Raw genomic sequence first — 25,374 nt, 5'->3', positions numbered from 1 at the left:
AAGATTGTGTTATCAACACTGTGAGCGGAATGCAATGAACAGGTGTGCCAATCAATGTTTGGTAAATGTAAAGTCCCCTGCCAGTAGTATTCTGTCATCCGATTTTACATGGCAGTACATATATTCCCTTAAGTTTTCAAGTACTGCAACAGAAAAGTTTGGAAGCCTATAAAAACGCCAAGGATGAAATGGAGCTTGTTGATGTATGCTTTGCAAAAGACAGCTTCAATATGTTGCACATCGGGCATACTAAAAAGTTGTATTGATGATTTGTACAAAATGGCCACCACTCCACCTCTTCTGTCGCGGTCACCCCGAAAGACCTTATAGCCCTTACATATTTGTTTCTATCATTTTGAGACATCATTTTTCTTGGCAAATAAGCAACAGCACACTAAAAACTAATATGGAGGAAGATGTAGACGCAAGTGCTGACTTTCAACTGGAAAAGTTATTGAATAAACAAGTTAATGACATTTTTCTGTCAGTATCATAACTTTGGGACATGCTGGGCCAGTGAGTGGTCACCTAAAGGAGTAGTGACACAAAAATGTTTATGGCTATTCACTCTCTACAAATTGTTAAAAGTGCTGATGTGGCAGTGAGCTTGGTGCAGTGGTAACAAGCTACAAAATTATTGTTGTGTTGAAAGCTGGGCGTAGGCTGCATCAGCCATTCTTTCCTCTTTCGCTCCACAGTTATCCACATTCAATACAAAAGCGTGGTCCTATGCTGTTGCTTCTCTAATAACGCTCGGTGCCCTTCTCTCTTACTCTCCCCTATTATCCCATCATCTGAAGCTTTCAGCAAGATGGTCACAATGGCGCTACACGGACCCATACGTCAGCGATATCATGTGACCGGCGCCCCCCCTGGTATTCATGACATGTAGATGAGCCATTAGCAGCAGATTCTGTGCTAAAAATCCACACTCCATTGGCCAAATGTCTTAGCATGTCACATTAAAAAACTATATAACTCATAGCTTGTGTGACAGAAATGCATGACAGAAATTTTATGTCAATGCTCCTTTAAGACAGTGCTTCTCACACTGTGATACATGGACCCTTGGGATCCTTTTGAAGAACTTGATGGTGGGGCTGCAAGGGCTGTTATAGAGACATGTAATGGAAAAATATCATATTTAGAAAGGGCAAGCAAGGCACCTGGCAGTGTACATCGACTGCCTATCCAGATGAAGTGGCATGCTCCACTTTCATTCAGATCAAATCGAAAACAAGAAACAGGGTTGACACTGAACTAGACTTAGGACCCTCACTGTCTTCAGTAAAACTTAGCACCCTTATTTCCAGCATGCAACAGCGTTTTTCTCATGACAAGGCACTTAACGTATAACTAGGGTTTGGAGTTATGTGTATTTACTGATAAATGTCTGTTTACCGATAAATGGCAAAAGGGACCGGCCAATTCGAATATTAGCAATTCAGTTTATACCGAACGCTGCAGAATCTAGGGATTCATCATAGCTGGTCAAACTGAGTCCGCATCATGCGGCCAAACCCAAATGGCTAATGGTGGTGTCTCTGGCCAAGCAGGTTTTCTTTTTTCAGACCTGCCAGCATCATCCTAACCTCTCGACCTTTGTTTCTCTTTCGCTCTGATTTTCTGTGGAATACAGGAGCTTTGCTTGCCACGTCACAATGAAAGGGGATCAGATAAGAGAGCTTTGAGAATGTACAAGTGCGTTTATCCCCGCTTTTCCTGCGTGTTCACATCAGCTTGCATGTCTAGGTGTGGGAAAAAGCGACTGTTATTTGTGGGTGTTAGAAGAAAGAAACGGATGGCCGACATGTAATTCTGAACATGCGCCAGCAGGGGAATAGGGTAACGAGTTAGAAAGTGAACAGAATAAAAATAGAGGAAGAATATCGGGAAAAAGAAAAGCGGGCTACTTGCAATCTTTACATATTTACAATAACGGCTGCTAGAATGCCTCCCTTGCAATACACATCATCAGCTCATGCCATCTAGGGAGATCAATAGGGTAAGCACACAACCAGAGAGCCTAGTTCAAAAGGCATAAGCTGACTGGTCGTTGTGGATAGAATAAGACTGCAGCAAATTGTAGGGGCCCCTATCTTCATTTACATACCAACGTCGAGACATTTAAGTGCGCGCTAAACTTGCGCACCCCAAGCACATATGTCGACGCCTGGCATGTACAGAACTGCACGAAATCCGTGCAACTTGCCATGCAAGATATTGATTATGAGAGAAAAAAGATAGAGACACTTCATTGAACGAAGTGGTTCAGTCCCTGGAGGCTTTCAGCGCAGAGCGTCCAAGTCCGATGGGTATCAAGGTGCCCTCTGGTGCCAAGCAAAGAAGGGATGGAGAATATAAAAAGGAATTCATTTTTATTTATTTATTTATTTATTTATTTATTTATTTCAATACCCTGCAGATATTTAAATTCAACTGTGATTAAGCTGTCTCACTGTCTTTATGACAATAAAGCTTTCTAATTTTACTGCTTCATTGCGAATACAAATACGTGAGAGCAGTTTTTCAAACCCAAGTGCCGAAAAGGCGGAACTGCAAAGAAATAGGTACCAATAAGTGATGAATTTTCTGATGAAAATAAATGCCAAATTTTAAAAAAATTCATGCCGAAAAATTCAATCCCTACATATAATCCTCTCAGATTGAAAGTTGGCATATCTTTAGTTGTTATTGGTCCATGATAATACCTGATATTCTGTGCCTGCCCTTTCTAAAAAAAATAATAATAATAATAATAATACAGGTGGGCAAGTATCAACTTTTTTAAATGCAAATAATATGTATAGAATATCAAATCGAATATTGAATAGTCAAATGCAGACTTGTTTACAGCAGAAATATTTATTTCAGTATAATTAGATACCACGGCTGTACTAACAAGTGCAAAAAAAAAAGCAAACTATCAGGGACAAATAATTAGTTTCAAACACAAGATTGCCATTTGCAATTAGAAAAACTGCAGGAATAGTGCCTCACCAATATTGGAGCCTGGATGCAAACAAGCTCTCCAAGAAACAATGGCTGTTGTATGAATAGCTTTCCAAGAACACTAAATAAATAATGGCCAAATGAAGATCACAAGTTGTGGCGGAAAGAAAGCTACTGAAAGCCTTGCATGACCTGGACACATGTAAGAAGGCATGTTGCAAACAAAACCTCACTGGCTGTAGCATAAAAGGTAAAAAATGCTACATCGCTAGACTACCAGAAACACAAAGTGACAGACTACGTGCAAGAATCGCATGTTGCCATGTAGACTTCCGCCGCAAAACTGAAAACAAAGCTTGCATTACCCATCGTACTTGAGCATTGCTTCAAAAACATTTGTTGTTATCACACTTCTGATAATTAGCGATATTTTTTTTAGCAGACAGAGAACTAGATGTAACTAGACTTAAAACAGTCAGTTGCTGCAAAATATGTAGTTAGTTTCAAATATTCTAAATTATAAAATAATTCCTTTTTGAATATGAATCGAATACTACACACTAACTATTCATATTTGTATTGAAAACTTTGGATATTTGTATTGAAACTTTGAATAGCAGAAGATGACAACGATTTCGTGGATTTTTATTTTCTCTCAGAGTCAAAGAACAAGCATGCATGCTACAACTTTCGTACTGTTTTCTTTTTTTCGCTATAGACAAATTATTCCGCCACTGGCTAATATTGACTCGCTGCTTCTGCCTCATAAAAAATGAGTGGGTCGTTGGAAGAACATTTTAAGGGATTAAAGCTCATGTTCTTTTCTAGTATTTCGCCACCCGCTGTAGTTGCTCAGTGGCTATGGTGTTGGGCTGCTGAGCACGAGTTCGCGGGATCGAATCCCGGCCACTGCGGTCGTGTTTCGATTGGGACAAAATGCGAAAACACCCGTATACTTAGATTTAGGTGCACATTAAAGAACCCCAGGTGGTCGAAATATCCGGAGTCCTCCGCTATGACGTGCCTCATAATCGCAAAGTGGTTTTGGCATGTAAAACCCCATAATTTAATTTTAATTCATCCATCCTTAAATAATAATAAAATAATAATATGTACTTAGGGTTTCCTGAATAACCTGTCAGTGGGGTGGTGAAAGTTTGAGTTCACTCGACTTAAAAACATACATGAGGCATAGCTGCATCAAAGTAGCAGCTAAAGCAAACTTGAGGGTAGTAAAAAATTTTCATTGCATCTATATTATCCTGTTGACTCACAATGGGAGCATTGAAGAAAACACAGAATCTTGAAATATAAAAGATGTAGACTGGTAATGTTTATCTGTGAGTTTATGTAGCACTGTTTAGCACTCACTATATTATGTTCATTCCACCTCTACAACAAACAGATGGAGGTATACCTTTTTAATCGTGAAATGCTTTTAGCTCCCATTGTTGGCAACCTTCAGAGACCTTGAGCCAAAATCCTGAGCAGTTATCCGGGCACTCAAGATGAGAATGGAACGAGAACATCCGGCCATCTTTGCGAGAAAAAAATGAGATCATCCGGACAACCATTCAAAACTTGATAAAATGCGGCCTTTGGCCCCCAACCCTTTGTACAGGACTGCATTACATACGCTAGTTACTGCCCAAACAAGTTACGAAAAATATTGCTTTCGAGTTCTTCCTAATGTATGTTCACAAAATCATTCAAGCTGTAACTTCTAGTATGCTGAAGTTTTATTTGTCATTTCGAATAGCAATGTTCAGAAGGCAGATACAGGGCACTATATACTTGATTGTCATCTTTTGGCGCTAAGACAGGGTTGCTTGTGCTCTTTTCAATGCCTGTAGTCTTTGAGTTCTGCGGTGCATCTGGCGCATCGGCAGCGACGGCAGGAATGGCAGCGTCCGGCACCATCGAGCCTGCCGTGGATGGCTGTTTGGCTGAGACGAAACTTGCAGTGATATTGTGAGATGGTTGTGAGATGGTTGTGATTCTCGTAATTACTCCAACCGATCTGCTTTGTCAGTAGCCATTTCATGCTTACATCTGCTCTTGATTACAGGAGAGCCAGCAATTTTTTTATTTATGCATACTGTTAACCCTTTACTAAGAGTTCTTTTTATGATGAGCATGAAATAAACTATACATAAGAGTAAATATAGAAAAATTACGCAGATCCCATGCACTGTGAAAATCAATGTAAGTGAAGCTTTCTGTGCTGTTTGCTATGATTGACGATAATCAGCGCTGATGTTGACAGGGAATGTTTCATTTGTTCAACGTTTAGTCCAACACAAGAGTGGGGAGTTTATGTTAAACGTTACCTTGTGGGCACCACTTCTGTTTGCTTGCGTAATACACAGAACACACAGGGAGACGTGTTTGCTTGAGGCGTTGTTATGTGTCATCGATGATAATTTCTAAGAAGGTTGAGCATTATCATTGCCTCACATGGCACATCACATCATGGCAGAAGTGTCAAACTTTAATTGAATTTTGGGACTGTCCGTGCCAAAACAACGAATGCATTATGAGGCACGCCATAGTGGCAGACTCCAGATTAATATTGACACCCTGGTGTTCTTTAACGTGCACCTAAATCTAAGTGTACTAACGTTTTTTTCTTTAATCTTGCTCCCTGCGAAATGCGGCTGCTGCAGTCAGGATTGAACCCGCAGCCTCGAACAATGCAATAGCTGCAAAGCTACCGGAGCAGGCGCATAAGTGTTGATTAGATGTGCGACCGCTTCCTTAATGTTGCCTGGACCCTATGGTGCTTTAATGCGGCTTTGCATCTGAACACCCGGCATTAGTTGTCTGCTTGAGAAATTTGCACGGTGTTTATTTTTCAGAAATAGCAGAAATGTACTGTACCATACCACACCTTCACGCAAGTGATATTGCGCAACAAAAAAAACGACACGGACGTAAGAGAAGAAGAACACCAAGTGCAAACTTTCAACTAAGTTTATTGTACCACTGAATCGGTTTCATGCATGTGAAGCAGTGTAGATTCGTAACTGTGTTACACGATTGCGCAGTTACATTTTCATGTAAGTGCATGCACAGTCTACACTGCTTCACATGTATAAAACCGATTCAGTGGTACAATAAACTTAGTTGAAAGTTTGCGTTTGGTGTGTCTTCTTCTCTTACGTCCGTGTCATTTTTTGTTGCGCAATATCACTTGAGGGATTACCAACTTGCCCGGAACGCTGCTCTCATTAACCACACCTTCAGTTTGCCAGCAACCGCTGTTGTCTATAGTAGTGGTGTTTCCTTGCCTTCTCACATAATAGTTTCCCTCACCTACCCTCTCCACCTGTATGGGAACTGTAAGTGAAGAGTGGAGCTACGAAACAGCCTTGCCACTCGATTCACTCGTTTCGCGACTGCGTTGGTTCTACCTTTTCTCTGCCTCCCCTCCCCCCTCTCCCCTCTCCTCTATACGATTCTATCTACGTCCCCTCTGGTCTTGCAAGTTAGTAGAAAGGTAAGCGCTGCTTTTCTGCAATGGATTTGCATGGGGTCACGGATTGCTACAGCTGTCAAGAGGCTAAGGTGGCAACACCCAGGCAGCTCCAAAGGCACATGCAAGGTGTTGGAAAGGTCCAAATGAGTTTTTGCATCGCCTTTCCTCTCTGTCATTCTCCTTCCATGTATATGCACGCTCTGAGCCAACCCCCAACATTGCGTGCAAGACAGCCACAGCAGCAGTGAGAAAGTCGAAGAGGCAAAGAAAGCTTCGCCTTAAAACAAAAATCAATGTGAGACAGCACATTCACAGAAGTACATATCCACAGAGCATTTCAGTTTATAGACATCATTTGAAGCATCAAATGAGAAGTTGGTTTTGTAATTCAATTACACTTAGAAGAAAAGCAATTCAAGGTGTACCACTACTTCGAGTGCTGGCTGAGTAATGTAATCATAGTTAATCCATGGGGTTTTTTTCTTAGCGCTTGTAAGTGGCTATGTTTATTGACATTACTTTGATCTTAAAGTACTTGAAGGATTATTTTTAAGTGATTTATAGTTTTCCATTTCCGGATTGCACTATTGGCATTCAGTTATTATGGCTGTCCTCTGATACAGTGAACAAATAAAATGGTACTGCACTATTACCAGATCTCATAATTCACAGATTAACAGAGTACTGACAGAATTTTTGTCTGGCCCAGTAATTATGAAGCCTCAATTCCTTGAAAGCAAAGCAAATAATTGATTGTGTCACCTTTTAATGCAACCATTTAAAATGCGCACAAAGTACAGCATGGCTTTGAATGTGAAGCAAGAGGTTGGTTAAATCATGGAAAGTGAAGGTGGCAGTCAAGTGGTACCACACAATACTGACACATGCTCCTACACCATGACCGTACTGCCAAAAGCTGAGTGCACTGGGCACTCAACAGGATAAAGAGAGAGAATCTTAAAAGGATTATGTTTTTAAAGAATTGACAGCAGAGAATCATACTTAGCTTGGTCTTGAATGTGGAGAAGCAGAAAATGGAGAACGATGGAGAGGCCATTAGGCGGTGCGCTGCCAGCTTTTCACAATGAGGTAGGTCATTGTGTGGTCTTCTACCACTGTCCACTGTACTGGGCTGAGTGGCATGCATTGTCTGCTTTGTGATACCAGTCAAACTACCATAACATAGATTTTATCCCACCATCCTGCACCACCTATTTACAGTTGCGTTCAACATGAGCTGCAACACAGTGCCCATGGATGAAGGGGCTCGAAGACTACCCAATGGCAGCATAAACATATGGAAAGTTGGTTTAATAAATTGCCAGTGCTGAAACGGTGTCTAGTTCTCCAATTTTTCATATAATTGGCACTGCCATGTGGTCTTGGAGCCCCTTTTACCATGGGCACCAGTTTGCAGCTCATATTAAATGGGACTGTGCATTCTGGTGTTTACTGATGTAGTAAAAATAAAAATTCTACTCAAACACCTGCTTCAATTTCCACTCTGCAGCCAGCTTTATGTTTCATGACTGAAGCCGCATTGCTCTTCATGCACGTTTTAACCTGATTGCAATAATATACAATATAATGAATGATTGCATGCAGGGTCAAGATGTTGTGGTTTGATAGTGTAATAATGGGGTCGAGACTTAATAAAGCAAAAAAAAAAAAAAAGAATCTAAATCAAACTAAAATTTAAATTTTACTTTAGATGAGAATATCACAAGTGTTTATGGATTGCACTAAGAAACTTACCTGAATTCATTGGGGTAATAAATTTCACACCTGTGCTATTGAAATACTCTGACATGGGAGGACCCTCATTGGCATGGTAAAACAAGAAAAATATTAAATATTCAAAATGCCATATTACAGTAGTTGTACATGGATGTATTCACCATGTATCAGCAATTTAAAATGGCATCGTCTTGGGAAGTTGGCTAACACTTGAAAATGCATTCTATCGCCAAGATGCAAATGTTGGCACCAAAATTAAGTTTTCTTTATTAAGCAGCATAAAAGCACAAGCAGGCAACACTTCATTGTCTCTCTTCCCTCCTCTTCTTTTTCTATCCAGGAATAGGAGGTGATTGCATACACCTCCCTTCTACAACCACACAAGCAGGACTACTTGAAGTTGTGCAAAGACTAAACAATTCTGCCAGTGTAGATGGCATTCTTGTCCAACTGCCACTTCCATCTCACATCGAAGAAAGTGTCATATGTAATGCAGTATTGCCATCTAAGGATGTGGATGGTTTTCACGCCCTTCAAATGGGAAGGCTGTGCTTAAACATGGCTTCCCTTGCTCCGTGCACTCCACTGGCTATAGTTGAGATACTTCAACGCATTGGTAAGCATTTGTAGACATAATGTAACAAGCTTTTATTGCGGTATCTTGGCACACTAATCGTTGATATTCCACATTGTGGTGAAGGTGAAAAAACTAGCTTTTATGCTGCTACTTCGAATATTTTTTACCTAATAAATAGCTGGGCACACCATGAATAAAAGTTGAAACATCTGATTGATTTCCCTACATGGTTTAGATGGATTCCTATTTTGCTATAATGTTTGTTTCGGCATGGTATCATCAAGTTAACTCAAGTAACTGTGCAGTTTGTCTTTCACTAGTACAAAGAAAAGCATGAACCCTGTAGTTTCCAGTGTTAAGGTGAAAAAAGGCTCATGTGGTACTCATAAATGCATTAAACGAGAAGAAAGGGGGTTAACCAAGGGGCCCGATTTTTACTAGTCATATCATAAGAAGCCTTGTCATATCATAAGAAGCTGTGTTTATAATACACTGGTAGCTTGTGCCATAAAAGTTGTCATTTTTTAAAATGTTCTTGTCACTGGTTTGATGCATAAATCATACACTTCACATTATAATTTTGTTGTCATAATGATGCTACAGATGGATACTTTTGTATCAAAATGTAGCTCTTAATACTATGCATCTACCATATTAACATGAATATAGGTCGACCCATATCCTGTTATAAAAATAAAAAAATTCAGTGCCCTTCCACGCTTTGAGGAAAGATGACCAGCGAAGCTGTGAATGTGGGCCCCTTAGTAGTAAACTGCACCTCTGGCACAGGTCAGCCCGGAATTGCACTATCTTCGGGATCGGCCCACGTATGGGGAATGCTTAACGCCTGCTTCACCTCTACCGCGAGTTGGCCCGGTATTGAACTATCTTCAGGATCAGCCCACATATGAGAAATTGTCGGTCTGTGTCCACGGAGATGAGATCTACTAGAACCTAGCCATAAACAGCTTTGCTGTAAAATCCTGAACATGACACACCTGTATTTGCCGCAAGCTCTGCAACTGAATCTCGATAGTCGATGCCACAGGTGGCATGCTCGTCGAAACTGCCAGAGAAGTCATCCTCATCAGATGCTTCGCAGGTATCCTCGGCACCCCGAATGTCATCATCCTAAACGCCATCGAGTGCGTTGTATATGCAGGATTCCTTGAAGCCAGCCTAGGTAATCTCCAGACCGGCTTTACGGTGAGCGCGATGGAGGAACTTCGTTAGCTCAGCACTTTTGCTAGACTTGTTCACGAATATAGATTGAGATGCTGTGGCCATGAGTATAGATTGATGGCTAATTTTGGTAACATTTCTAAAAAGAAAAGGTCGACCTAAATTCGAATAAATACGGTAATCATATTTGGCAACGTGAGCATGACTGACCTTTAGGTCATACTATATGGCCTGAAGTATGGAGTGTCATCTGGTCAGGGGCGACCATTCGTTATGTTTTGTCTTTTAATATTTAGACACTTGACAAGTTCGCACCTTACTTGAAAAGCTATTGCATAGAGAACAGCCTGCTAATGGGTTAACAAACGCACCAATTAATCATTTTAATTAAGGATGTTACCAGCAGCCGTCAGTGAAGGAAAGTTGTTATTTTTATATGAATATATTAATGTATGCTGCATATTTTAAAGCTGAACACACAGGTTGGAGCTTAGTTTCCCAAAAAGAAAATCGCCAAGATTCAAATGGCCCTGAAACACTTTTTGAACGTAGTAATAACATGTTGCTGATCTGTAAAAGAGGCTCCTGTGAACATGTGAGTCAAATATTATTGCAGTGCACAGAGTAGGGAATTTACAATCTCTTCCAAAAACAAAGAAAAATCACTTGCTGTCGTCTTTGCAATGTCATCATTGCTAACAACGAAGCCCAGCAACAACTATTGGCTATTTTCATGATTGTGAGAACATTCTCAGTAATGCTATTATTGCCCATTTTAAAGTAAATCAGTAAAAATTGTCTTTTATTTCAAAAAAGACAGAAAAAGCATTTCATCCTTGCATTGCTGGTCTACACACAACAGTTGTGCATAGCTCTATGGCTTCCGAGATAGCAGCGGCATGCTGCATAGCATAGATGCTGCGACAAGTGCTCTCGCCGGTGACATGCTCAACTTTTGGATGGAGCCTTGCCCTTTTACCACCTTCATTTTCTAGCTTCCAGCGCACTAGTGGAGATGAAAGGAGAGAGAAAGCCGCTCGTAGGTGTGATTACTACATCTAACTCCCCTTCTACTTGTAGGATTTGAACAATTTTTGCAGGAGGGAATTCGTAAAGTGGCAAACTTTAATAGTGAGTCTATTGTATGTTTAATTGGAAAAATGTTTCAAGACCCCTTTAAAAGGATCAGCTGCCCACCACCTCAAACCACAGTCTATAGGGGAGCGTGTGATGCTGCACAGTAAATTTCGCTGCAGTTACAAATGACTGAAACTTGTCAAATTTTGAGTAACACACACACAAAAAAATCCATAATTGACGTTTTCCTAAGTTGTATAAGAAAGGCCTGACTTCTTGGTGGAAGGAAAACTAAGAGGCCCCAACAATCTGAGATGCATTGTGAAAAGTGTGGTGGATGTCATATGTCATTCATGCAGCAAATAGCAATGGTCTCATTGCTGCTAATGGAGCCGGCTGCTCTCTATTACTCAAAGTTACGTTGCTACAGCTATCTTAGTGCCCTGAGTGGCGTTTCTTGTTGCTACCTCGGTGATCACTGTGAGTTCATCATTGTACAGATGTGGACGGAGAAGTTACTCATGGTGTAAACAAAGCACCTGAGACAGATAGCTCCAATCCCTCTTGCCACACTTGCAGCCTTTATTGGCATTGATTGGAAAGCATGGAGGAAGCGCTTTTGGCTGCAGGCATTTAAGGGGGGAAGAATTTTCCCCATAAACAAATATGATTTGGCATGGCGCTACGGAGAGTAACATCAGTGCTTCTCGTTCTTTTCCTTCCTCCATAGTGGAACAACACACAATATTTGGATACCCATAATGCAACAGAAAAAGGAATGTCCACATATACAAGCCTAATGTTTGCAATGCTAAGTGTGAGAAGTTGGCAGTGAATCATCCAGAAGTATAGAGCTAGCCAAGAGCTAAAAGATAGTGTGTGTAAAAGTATTGCTAGCTGAAGTTCAACTGATCCTACGTAAGCATAACTGTGTTATCATCAAAACAATTAACTACATTATTCCCGTATTCTGTTCACCATCCAATTTAAGTTCGTAGCTTATCATTTATCTTGCTTTCCCCGTCAGAGATGCACACAAGAGGTCCTGATTGCTTTATGTACACTCATGTCAGTAATTGCTTTCTGCTGTTATTTTGTGACTTTGTTTCTTTTCTACTTATACAATAAAATTCTGTCAATAAAACTGCAATGAGTCATGAAAACTTGGGTTAAATAAATGACTCAACATTTCAATAATGTAAGTGCTTGAAAGCACAGGCACCTTTTGGGGCTTTTGAATATAGTGAAATCGAAAGGCAGGTCAAATAATGGAACTTGCATTACCCCCAACGGTCCTGCAAAGTGTTTTAATATATATTTTCTAGTGTTAATAATGCTTTTTCCTTTTTCTTACAGGCATGAGTACTTATGGCAAGCATGTGCTAGTTTGTGGCCGTTCAACAATAGTTGGACTACCTCTTTCCATTATGCTTGGCTCATCAAGAGACTATGGTAGGTATCTGACTTTAATAATTATAGCACAAACACATCTGATATTTTAAATCAACTTTCTGGTATCTTAGACAAAGCTATGGGGGTGTAGCTTCATTATACACGTCACTATAGCAAATAGCACCAGTGTTTTGCAGCTGCTTTTTCTTACCTGCTCCCTTAAAAGAAGTGCGTTTCTTTTTACCACAACTTGTTTGAGCATGAACATGCTATAAATTGGTAATAAATAAAGATTAAGGGGAGTGCTTGAATACCAAAATATACTAATGAAATCGAATACGAATATTACAGAAAAACTACCTTCGAATATTGAATCGAACAAAAGATATATATACCGTATGTGTGTGTGTGTGTGTATATATATATATATATATATATATATATATATATATATATATATATATATATTATTCATTTCTAAACACACTGAAATTTTAAGGGCACGTAGAGTTTCACGGGTAAAAAAAGAAAAAGAAATGGCTTACTTGCACTATTTGATACATATATGTCTTTAAAAACTGGACATCTGGACAACAGAGGAGCTTGTAAATAACAAACTGAAAGGTGATGGTATCTGGTGAATTGAGACGATTGCAATTATGAAATCTGATAATAGTGTCAAAATAATAAGTTGTGTCACCTAATCGATAAAACGATTCGTAGGCTGGCCAAAGGAGAGACATAGTTACTGAATGAATGGAAATTTTTGAGCAGAAGTTAACTACTCCATGTGTTCATACTGGAACTGATGTTCTTCCACAATAGCTATAGCTACCCTGCAACAGAATCATTCAGGACAGTCACCACATGCATCTGACTTTCTTCCTGTGGACTCTAATAAGTGTTGTTATTTAACCCTTATATTTGGACAGATGCAAATATTCTACAACTTCAAATTTGAAGTTATCAAATTAAATATAGATTGAATAGTATAGACTGTTCAATTCATATTCGTAATTCTGATTACTTGCATGCCTCTAATAAACATAGATAACTACTCAGTATAGAATATAGTTGCAATAATTAAGAATGCTGTTATTAAATTACTTGTAATATTCAAGCTGTTAATAATGGGGCATTCTCATTGACATTCTTAAAGGCATGACATAAAAACAAATAACGAAATGATTACGTTTGTTTACAGAGGCATGTTAAAAATAAACAAACTTCATTGCCTCTGACTTACTTTTTCTAGCTGCATAGTATTGAACTAGCTGTACAGCTCAATATTATGCAGTAGCATGCAATGCAATACCACTTTATGTTATACAATTGCATACAGTGCAGTATTTTGCAATAGACCAAAAATGCTTGGCTTAATATGGGGCCAAAATTTGTAACATTTCATTTAGCGTTCCATTCTTTTTTTTTTACCATTCTCTGTACTGACTGGCCAATCCTAGTGATAATGGCAATGTGGGAGTGGCCTAGCCAATGACCAAGGGTGAAAATAAATGAAGATGAAATAGACCCTTACCATATACAATGCCTGGTCTGAATCTGACTTCGACAGGGGCTTCACAATCTACAGACTGTCTAAAAATATTTAAATATAACAGAGAATTCACTGTTCGATGCCATGTGCCCCCAAAATTATGCACCTGCGTGATATGAGTTTTATAGAAGTATTTTAATCCACGCTAATAGGTGAAAACTATATTTCTCCACTTAAGAACAGTTTAGTTGCTATAATTTGGCATCACTGCAGCCCATCTTTTTAAAGAACTGCAAGAATGTGTTAAATTGTACTGATTTCAGTTCTTCAGCTCAGCTTATTTTGATATCGCTAGTCTCACTAGTCTCGCTGGCATTCCGTGTATCTGGTACGTATGAGAACCTAAATTTATTTTTCAGCTGCATGTCTATATCACAGTCATGCTTGCATATTCTGCATGCTCCACATGAAATAAGCCTGCTAACCCCTTCCTGTAGCACTGGGGCTGACAGGACACTGGTCTTGACACACACCCTGTATGCACACAGAGTTTGTAATGAAAGCCATAGGAGCACAGGTCTTCATATAAACTTCCTTACATGCGCTCTTCACATTATTTCCTTGTATGTGCTAGATGACGTCACCTCGTCCTCGACGACGACAAGGTGATGGTTTCGTTTGATGTTGTGTCTTTGTTTACTTCCATTCCCACTGACATGGCCGAGGAAGCATGTTCTGCTGCACTCTATGCCGATATGGCTTTACCGGAACGGTCGCCATTTGATGTCCCCGGCTTGAAGAGTCTCCTCAGTTTTTGCCTGGGCAACACCTACTTATGTTTCGGTAAAGCCATCTACAAGCAAGTCCACGGCACACCAATGGGTGCCTCTGTCTCGGTGACCGCTGTGAATCTGACAATGGAATGGCTAGAAAGTTGCGCGCTTGCTTCTTTCAGCCCATCACCAAGAATTTTTCTACACTACGTCAATGATTGTTTTTGCATAATCAAGCGCTGCGCTTTGGAAGCTTTTACCACGCATCTAAACAATCAAGTGGATTTCATTCATTTCATGGTTGAGATGGACACAGACCGGGAACTGCCTTTTTTGGATGTATGAGTGAAAAGAAGCAATGGTGCGCTTTCTTTCAACGCTTTCAGAAAGAGTGCACACACTGGCTGGTACCTGAATTGCTTTTCTGTGCACGCTGACGCTCACAAGAGGTCAGTCGTTGCCTCCCGGTTGGGCCGTGCGAGCCGCATTTGTACGAAACCTGAAGACGTAAATTCCGACATGCAGACAATCAGGAAACAGCTTGTGACGAGCGGTTACTCCCCTGCGTTCATGAATGCTGAGGAACACCATTTGTTCAATCCTTCCCAAGCTGGCCGTGCCCGTCCGAAGAAATACACTTCCATTCCTTACGTGCCCGGGATAAGGGAGACCTTATCACGCACGTTGCGTAAATATGTCATTGAGGTGGCTCACGTTCCTGTGTGCAAACTGAGGCACGCACTCGATAGTGGGAAGGTCAAGCTGCCGAAGGAAGCCTTTCCTGGCATTGTTTACAAGATCCCCTGTGCAGATTGCGATTGCGTCTATGTAGGGGAGACAGGGAACTTTAAACAGCGGCTGTGCCAACATCAAAACGATATGGATAAGAGAAGAGTGGCTTCAAATGCTTCGGCCGTACAAGCAGCCATGACTAAGCACAATATTAAATGGATTAAGTCTAGTCTAATTGGTCAGGAAAGAAACTGGAAGTCACGTCTATACCTGGAGTCTCTTGAGATACAATCAACAGAACACACGCTCAATCTAAATGAAGGAACCCTCCCCCCGTCTTAGGCATGGTGCTTGCACCACATGCTAAAACCTATTTAAACAGGCACTTCAACTTTTTTTGCCCCATTGGGAACAAGGCTTCCATATAGAAGCCGAAACGTCTTGTCTTTTAATAAGTTTTACTTGGTCAGTGTATGTCTTTCCTTGTCATGTCTCATCCAGACCAGATGGGCTTCCGTCGAACTCTCGATTACATGTGCTAGACTACGCATGTGTAAACTTTAGGCATTGGGAAATTCAGCACACCAGAATGCAAAGATGACACACTGATACACTACATATGTGCTATATGTATACTGTGAAACCTTCATATAATCCTAGGTGTCGTCCTGGATTTTAGCACATCAAATTTGACCATCTTATTACATTCAAGTGCCAAAGTTTTTAGTAATACATGTTTTTTTGTAAAATATGACACAAAAAGTATCTGCAGTGTTTTTCATTCGTGTTATATCTGAACAAATTTCTATTTCACAGCCCAAAAAAATTCACTGGTGATTACGACACTCCTTAATGTGAAATTTGAGCGCAACTCTATACGTGTTTTCATTTCATGATATATTGGCTGGAGCGGACAATCTATCTTGTGTTGCACGTTGCAAACGGAGCGAAGTGTGACGTGACTGCGTCGCTAATTGGGAGATCATGACAGGCAGCTCATGTATGACACGTGGGCACGATTCAAAGCAACCACCTCAGACAGACGCACATGCAGCGCATTGTTTCCTTATGTGGTAACGTGTGACCCGCTTGCCGCATGCCGTCGGTGAACAGACAACAGCACCCTCCTCTGGCATCATCTCGTAGCGGTCGTCGCAAGTGTCTTGCAGGGCACTATGCTTTTCTTCTCACGCTTTTGCCATACCCTCCTCTGCTTTCCACCTGATGGTTCCGCTGCACCCTTCTCTTTGCCTTCCTCCTCGCGCTTCTCTGCTCTCTCCAATTTTTTCATACCCCCCCCCCCCCCCTGCGCTTCGCGTTCACTCTCATCTTTCGCTGTGCTTGTTCGCATGGTTATGCCTTAGGACAGTGCCGAAGCTCGCCCCAGGAATGGGCGCCTATGAGCTGCACTCTAACATGCCCTTCATTTGGATTCATATTATACCTGCAAGATTTTATGGAATTTGTTTTGCTTTGAGCTTTGCTGCCTTATGAGAGGCATAGCAGGCCCTCTCTCAAAAAGGCACGAAGACCTATCGTAAGAAAACAAGAACAATAATTATCCAATATTTTTGCTGGTATTGTCGCTGCATAGTGAAAATGAAAACATAAAAGGAACAATATTTAGTTCTAGCGTTTTATGTTGCAAATGGATATTTAAATTTGTGGACTACGTTCACCTTTAAAGGGAAAAACATATTCTGGCTTTGTAGTTTTTGTATACTTTGTGTGTACTTTTTTGTTGGGTGAGACATTAATTGATATTATTTTGTGTTAGTTTTTAAGCAGTGGCAGTAGTAGTACTTAGTAGTAGTAGTAGTAGTAGTAGTAGTAGTAGTAGTAGTAGTAGTAGTAGTAGTAGTAGTAGGTAGTAGTAGTAATAGTCGCAGCAGCAGTTTATTGCTTTTGTCTTCTTCTCTTGTAGAAAAAGAATGGGAAAGGCAATGGTCATTGTAGTAGTATTGCTTTTCTATGGGCACCTGAACTGTTTTGCAGCCATGAAAAAGGTATAGGGTAACAAAGTTAAGAAGGGAGATAGTTGGAATAAAAGAAGTTGTAAAAAAAGGACATAGAAGGACAAATTAAAAATGAAGATGCTGAAAAGTATAATGACAACAACAAAAAATGTGTAAATAATTGCATGTGTTCACGCAACTTGTTCATGTTCACATTAGTTGAGGTGAAAATCCTAATTACTAAGACAATAGCCATAACTTTGTCTTTTTTTCAAATCTGCCAGAGCTTACTGTTTTGATTTGTTGTTTCTTGCAATAATGCTTTATGGCACTATTTCATTAATATATTGAGAAGCATCCTTTTTTATCATGATGTGGCTCTTTCTAAAATTCTGATGAGGACTTTTTGTGATTTTTTTCCCCTGAGAAATTGCATAAATGTGTCAGCAAAATAATTTACCATTTGTCTGTCAAAAACCTGGGTTGTGAATTTCTTCTGGAACCATTAAGGGGGCTTTTCATTGTCAGTGTTTAGTGTTAAGAAGTGGTTTGTAAAGTTTTGGAGGATTTGACACCAGATATGTGGCACACTTATAAATTCATCAGTATCAGCCCACAAAAGTGTTAATCACACTAATGTCATAATATCGGAAGCCTGCCAAATCGCAGCTATATTGCTTGCAGAGATGCCAAGTGTATGAAATCTTCGGGATGCAGATATTTTCACTCAACTGTATGTACAAATCTTTGGACACTGGAAAAATGCAGCATGGTGTGGGCTAATAAAGCTTTATTTTGGAAAAATTTGCAGCCTCTTCATATCTCTGTGCAGTGATTTATTGTCATGAATGAGGGATGATTATATCACTACAATAACAAAAGCAAATATCAGTCACTCTTATAGTGACAGTCTAATTCTCTGCAGCTGAAGGTGGGCGCATGTCAAAGGTCAGCGCAAAGTGAAAAGTCTAAAGTTCTTTGGAACAAGAAAGGTGCCCCAACAGTTATTAACCTTTGTAAATGTGGTAAAGTGAATGCAAAAACAACGGTTAAGAAAAAAGGTTGGATCAAAATCTGACACGGTGTTTTCACTTTGCTGGACTATGCACCTGCTGACAATTCTGCAATGGCAATGACTGATTAAGGAACTTATTAGATAGACTATCTTGCTCTGTCTGATCTACTCTAGTTTCAAATTGAAAAATGAAACAAAAGTAAAAAATTGTTAATATAATTTTGAAAGGATTGCTGTAGCAGGGCAGTGTCTCAGTAGCTAGTGCTAAATTTTTTTTTTGTGTGTGTGATCTGCTGAATGGTCTATAAATGATCAGTTCGTTGAACTTCATCATGGATATGAAAAAAAAAGTTTCATGGCTCTATGTCGTTGCTTTCTTGGCTGAGAAGATAACTTTTACTGCGACAGAAGTTAAAAGCTTGAAGCGGTTTGCTATGCTGATGCCATCATGATGATGGCCATCATCCTTGTCGTCAGGCTACTAAAAACAAAGCTTAGTCCACCACCACTAAACATCAGATTCATGTCCGTGGGGCAATGTACATTTGGGAGCCTGACCCACTAACCACTGTTCAAATATGCAGTTTTGGTGCTTGGTAATTTGTTTTGAGTATTGTGTACCACACAGACTCTAAGAATGGTGGTGTCTGTGCATGGTATTTTCGAAACCACAACAGGCATTTGCTGTAACAGACAAAGACAGCATTGGGCACATCGCAAGGAAATTGTTCTTGAGTAGATGGCAGTGTCCACTGTGAGAACCTCGTGGTGTCGCAGTAAATAAGTTCAGAGCTGGAGGAATCACTGAAGTCTCCCAATTTTTTTTATCACTCCTGTAGATTAGTCCGCTTGTTAAAGCACATTTAGTGACCAAAATTATTCCAGTGTCTCATAGCCCATCCATGGCTTTGAGACATATAACCCCATCAGTATATGTTATATATTTATGGGTATAACTAACAGGGTGCTGTGAATCCTTTAACAATAAGATGACTGTATGAATATAAAATTTTCACAGCGAATGTGTAATGGTTTTAACCTGAGTTCATTTTGTCACTAGTTTAAATACCTTACAGTCCAAAAAAATTCCCGTTTTCACCGCTTGGCACATAAAAATAACCTCATTATCAGAGAAAAAACTGGCTTTCATAGTCAGTGCACACTGATTTAAATTCTGGGAGACAGTTTTAGTGATAAACTTTTATACGGGAAAAAGTGGCCCAAAAGTCTATATAGGGGAGTGATGTAAATAGTATGGAAGAGGGACAGTGGAAAAGAATATTGGTGACCGTCAATTCCCACCTTGTGTGCAAAGTGTCGGAGGAACAGCAGTGCGGCATGGGCTCAGTCATCATTGTTGGGTGTTTTACATTCCTTGGAGGTATTAATGTGTGGCACCAGATATTTGTGCCTCGTATAGTTTTAGTAGTTAGAACACTCCCGAACGTGTTTAAATGTCAGTCAAGTTCCTGTGTGGCATGTCGAGTAGTGACCACAGTTGTAAGGGACTCCTGTAAGTAATTGGATTCAATGTCAACTTCCATTCTAGTGTTGTCTAGCTCCTCGCTGCCATAGCTGTCCAAAGCATTATGGTATGTGCTCTTCTTGTAGCCACGCCTCTGGCAAACATGTCTTCTGTCAGGGTGTAGCCAGTGTGTGCATTATCATTTAGGACATGGGCATTGTGTAGTAGGTTTGACGGTACCAGGTGGCCTTTGGTTGAATTTTGCACTGCAAGAGCACTTTTGTGCTGTTTGGCCACACTGAAGTGTGCAGCCAGGTATGTGCTATTCGGTGTGAGCTGGACAGTAATGTTTGAGACAGAGCACTCTGTAGCCTAATACTCAATCTACAGCATGCCTATGGCCTTGTTACTGGCACTGCACACACATTCTGGTACCCAGTCCATTCACACTTCCTCAAGTCATGGTCACTGGGGAACCTGCGGCATTGAATCTTTGTCTCCAAGTACTGTGCAACACTTGGCATTCCCACAAATCACTTAAGGATGTTCCTGTTGTCAGCTCACGCAGGCTTTCTACAGCCAGTTCACAAATCTTGTGTGTTCCGTCTTGGTGTATCAGTTTTGGTTTCGCTTCTGCTTATGCACCATGTGGCACTTGCATGCCATCTTCCCGATACCACATTGTATATTGTGGAGAAGACTGCACACAGCTCAAGTTGGCCAGAGCAGGCTGGGGCTGTAGTTATGACTGTACTATATATGTATTGCTGGGGTGCGTTGCTACCACCAGCTTTGCTCATCTAAAGGTCACATTCCTTGCTACATTTGTAAACACCATGTTCTCTTCGCAATCCATATGTGAGGCTCTTCCTTTGCAATGCGCTACCGACATTTCAAACAGATGCTTAAATCGAACCCCTGACGCCGCAGGCACCGCAGCATGATGTTCAAACCGTACACAGGCTTCTCTCATGTCAATGCCAACTGCATTCGAGCACCACTACAACAAATGTCTCTAGAATGGAATGACCTGTATAACGAAGAAATAACTCTTTCCCTTTTCTTGTGTAAGCTGTTCGCTGTGCGACCTTTACAATGAAGTGACCTGTATAATAATAATAATAATAATAACTTATAGGGTTTTACATGCCAAAACCACAATTTGATTATGAGGCACGCCGTAGTGGGGGACTCCGGAAACCTGGACCACCTGGGATTCTTTAACATGCACCTAAATCTAAGTACACGGGTGCTTTCGCATTTCGCAATAATCTGTGTGTTCTGATATTGAATTTAAACCCTCTGATATTGACGCATGCACAACAGGAAGGTAAAAAAAAAAGTGAAAATCTAGTTGCATATTTCAGTCGCAGAAGAGCAGATGAGCAAATGCGATACATGCACATTTTATTTCCTTTTCAGCTTCCTGAGTGTTCTGAATACTGTTACACTGTCATTACCTTCATGTGCCTTTTTTCTTCACGACTGAAAAATGATAGAGCTGAATGTTTTTTGGGAGACTGATTCTCATTCATCTCATTCAGGCAATGCAACAGTGTCCAGCTGCCATAGCCGTTCCCGTCCATCCGACCTGAAAGCATTGGCCAAGATGGCTGACATTGTGATCACAGCCACTGGTGTGCCAGGGCTTATCACTGCTGATATGATCAAAGATGGAGCCTGTGTGATTGATGTAGGCATCACAAGGGTGTGGGACGAAGCCTCAGGCAAGACAAAGCTTGTTGGAGATGTTGACTTCACTGGTAATAACATATTTAATGATTTTTAAGACTGCATTGCAAACAATTGGCACTTTCTTCCCCTTCTCATGCTGCCACCTGACATGCTGCTTGAGCAGCCATCAAGTTGTACTGTCAACTGAAGTCTTGTCTAGCATGCATATCTGGCATATATCAAAGGAATGTAAAGAGGCACTGGGTGCCATTGATTGTGATTGCACTTTAGCTGCCCAAAAGCTGGTTTTAAAGCCACGATGCCACTCACCCTGTCAGAATGTTACTCTACTTTCCTAGAAGAAGATAGATAAGCACACTGCACCGTCTTGAAAGAGGTTAAGCACCTATAAATAGAGCCCTTGATTTTTGGGTAAAACCCAATAATTCCCGATGTTTGCATGCCGAACAAGTGTTTTTTTGTTTTCTTTAATTTGGGTCAGACCGAATTTCTCCTCGAAGTTTGCCCTTTCATAAAGGGTAAGAATAAAGGCAGGTGTTAAAAACCAGTGAACACTGCCCGCCTTGTGCGAGCAAGTGGCCAACATGTATGGTATTAATATTAATCATGTATGTATATGATATATGCTTTCTTTTTCCTTAACTGTTGAGCAAACCTCTGAATATACAATATATTCAGTGCCTACCCATATTAAGCAAACGGAAGCTTGCTGCCCTGTTATTAGCCACGTTTACATGAACATGACAACGGCACATCGCATTGTGCTTCCCGCAGGTCGTATACATGTAAATGGCGTTAAGGCAATAGGAAGCAAACACAATGCTGGTGTTACTCTGCATTGCAAATGGTAGCTGTGACATTGAGAGCACATCTGCTGAACTCTGTTATGTTCAAAGAAGGGTGGCACAATTTTGTGCTAGTTGGCATTCCATTAATTCTGTTGCAAGATCATACGATGCAATGCAGTAGAACAGGACAATAACAGACAAGGAAGAAAGGCTCGACAGTTATAGAATGGATGCAGAAATGCTCAAATTGCATGATAATGTACACTCGGCCACAAAAGTTTACAGGCCACAGGATCTGAAAAAATGTTCAATTCCTGAGCAGCCTGTAGCGGTAGCCAGTAAAGCTGTATATGACAATATTGTTAGCATTTTCTAGTCGAGGCCCGAAATGCAAGTACCAGGCTGCGTTGTGAGGTTGCAGAGATATTCAAGTTTTTATCAGATTTCATTGTCCGTCATTTTTTGTGGCCGGGTGTACATCAACAAGGGCTTAGACTAGGAAAAGCATGTCACCTCTTGCAAAGCATGCCCGTGTTCACTAGTATAATTTTTTACCTAGTTAAAGAAAGTGCAGAGAATAAAGTAATGAAATGATCACCAAACATGTCTCTTTTAGTTGTTTTGTTCATGTGGTTTCTTTTAAAAGTATAAATAATTCCTGCCAATGACGATTTGTATAGATGAGTTTGTCACATGACTTACAAGTAGCTTTCTTTGCCATTACATACTCCTGTGAGTGATTTCTGTTGTTTAAAGGGACCCTGAACCACCCCTTGGTCTTGGTGAAATAAAATAGTCCGTGGGTATCATACGCTGCTGTGAACATTTCAGCCAAGTTTTGCTATCGTACGCGGTGCGTGGAGCTCGCAAGCTGGTCGCAAAGTCACCTTTCTGTCAAACGCTCTCTTTTCAACAGAAGGCCCTGTCCTCACTCTCTTCTAGACGCATGATTTCATAATCGGACGCACTATTTCGTCATTCCCTTAGGCGGCTGCTATTGGCCGATAGCTAACATCAAGCTGTGGTTGGCTACATGGCGTAGATACCGTGGTCACTGCAAGGTGCCACAGTGCACTGCGGCTCGCTGAGGACAGCCGCATTTGGCTTATGTCTAGCATATTGTAGGCACCAAAGGCAGAAGTCGTGGTGTCTATGTCAACATCCAAAATTAAATTTGAACTGCGTTTAGAAGGCGGAGCGTTGTGGGCATGCCCCACTGCGCCATGGCCTTTGCAGTGCAAGGCATTGAAGAATAACAGGGAGCACTGCGGAGGCTGTGTTTGCCAGTAACTCCGCTTCTGCTGAATGCATTTAAGTACTTTTTGCAGTAAAGTATTTCTGAAATAGCCTAGTTTCACTTCAACTGCTTTTCTCCACTTCGATTAAAAGTGGTTTAGGACCCCTTTAAATATGTTTGCATCCAAAAAAAAAAAGGGACCGTTGCCTGTGTTAATCACTTGTGAAAATTGCCATGAAGGCCTAAATTTCGAGCTGCCAGACAGCAAAAACCCATTTTTTCTCCGGTTTTCTTCTTTAGAGATGGCACTCAAATTTTACTCCCTAAATTAAAAACATATATATATATAAAGCCTGAAAATGAAGTACCCTACCTATACTAATACCCCTGTCACACTGGATGTTCTAATGTCATTCGAATCGAATAGCGTTAGCATAGAATGATATGAGGTGGCTGCTACACAGTGATATTTAATTCCATTAGGATCGAAAGACTTCCGTAATCAAATGAGCTCGAGAAACTCATTCGGCTTTGCATTTGAAGCGAACGTATACGTCCTACCCCAGAAACAAGGCAAAATGTGACATTGAGCATTCATATTTTGAGGAGCGTTAATGTAAAATGGTAATTAATTTTGCTTGGTTCGAGGTATCTGTCATTTTAACTAGAGAAAAGCTGCACGGCAGGCTGTCACAAAATGTTTTTACTTTCCACCTCAGTGGCATCTGGCCGCTGTCGCTTTACTAGTCAGCCATACTGTAAGCAATCGGGTGTCTGTTTGCATGTGTGTTTTTGCTGTCTGGAATGGCATATGCATCTATTTCACGATTGAGCCTCTTCCTCGTATTAGTATGCTTTTTTCACAATGCAAAGCACACATAAGCTAACCACTTCACCTTCTGCAACTGAGCGTCGTCGTTCAGGGCTGCCATGTCAGTCATATTGTTTGTCTTCAATTTATCGGCTATGGCTACTAAGCTGGCTAAGCCTTGTCCTGGCTTATGGTGGCCAGACGTTATGGAAATAGAAGGTTTATATGCGTATTATTTCATTGAAGTGACACCTCACATTTATATTAAAATAAATAGATTTACTTTTCAGACACTCTACACATAATTTGTTCTACTTTTCTCACCAATTTCTTTGCAGTGATAGCCATTGATATCATGACCAAATGACATTAATTTTTCCTCTGTAGCACCACCACTGGTAGAATGGCAATCGTTGCACTGAATGTCATTTGAATCTAATGACATTAAAATGTCCAGTGTGACAAGGGTATAAAATACCCTGTGGCCATCGCATGGTGCCACCAGTGCTTTAGTGAAAAACACCACCAGTTCATCTATGGCATGTGTAGCAAGCAGGAGTCACGAGAAGAAGCACAGGGCACAAGGCTTGATTAGCAGTCCTGCCGTGGTTTTAGAAGGCTTGCGGTTAAACGAGGTTTTTCACAATAAATAGTAGTAAGGCTGCTACCAACACAACTGACTGAATGTATACAAGATCTAGGTATGCAAAGGAGACACTGAATGTAATGTCAACGAAATATTCATCTCATGAACAAGCATAACCCTCTATGCCAAGAAGCATGCTTGCCCATTGGGACATGTTCTGTTTGTCCTTTATGGCCATCAGCCATGCCTTGCTCAACACACCTATTCTCCTATGATCACTGAAGCTAACTCGCATTGGAATCACTTCTTGTTAAGTAGACTGCTTCAGAGTGCTGAGCGCTAACAGCTCCACCTCTATGATGGAATAGCTCAGGTTATCACTACTGATATGAAAAAGGATTAAGTTGGTCTGATCGTGTAGGCATTA

At 40.7% G+C, this 25,374-nt stretch overlaps 1 protein-coding gene across 2 annotated transcripts in view; it reads left to right on the top strand.

Annotated features, from left to right (window-relative positions):
- Nmdmc (NAD-dependent methylenetetrahydrofolate dehydrogenase) overlaps positions 1–25,374 on the top strand; it is a 61,085-nt gene that overhangs the window by 7,609 nt on the left and 28,102 nt on the right. Inside the window, exons 3-5 of one of the 2 annotated variants that reach the window (XM_075696735.1) lie at positions 8,508–8,783; positions 12,360–12,455; positions 21,375–21,593. In XM_075696735.1, coding sequence (XP_075552850.1) covers positions 8,508–8,783; positions 12,360–12,455; positions 21,375–21,593 — 591 coding nt within the window. The remainder of the gene's footprint in view (positions 1–8,507; positions 8,784–12,359; positions 12,456–21,374; positions 21,594–25,374) is intronic. The other variant, XM_075696743.1, reaches the window with a different exon arrangement.

The sequence above is a fragment of the Dermacentor variabilis genome, chromosome 1 (assembly GCF_050947875.1).
Source record: "Dermacentor variabilis isolate Ectoservices chromosome 1, ASM5094787v1, whole genome shotgun sequence".
Taxonomy (NCBI): Eukaryota; Metazoa; Arthropoda; class Arachnida; order Ixodida; family Ixodidae; genus Dermacentor; species Dermacentor variabilis.
This window is presented reverse-complemented; position numbering and strand designations above follow the sequence as displayed.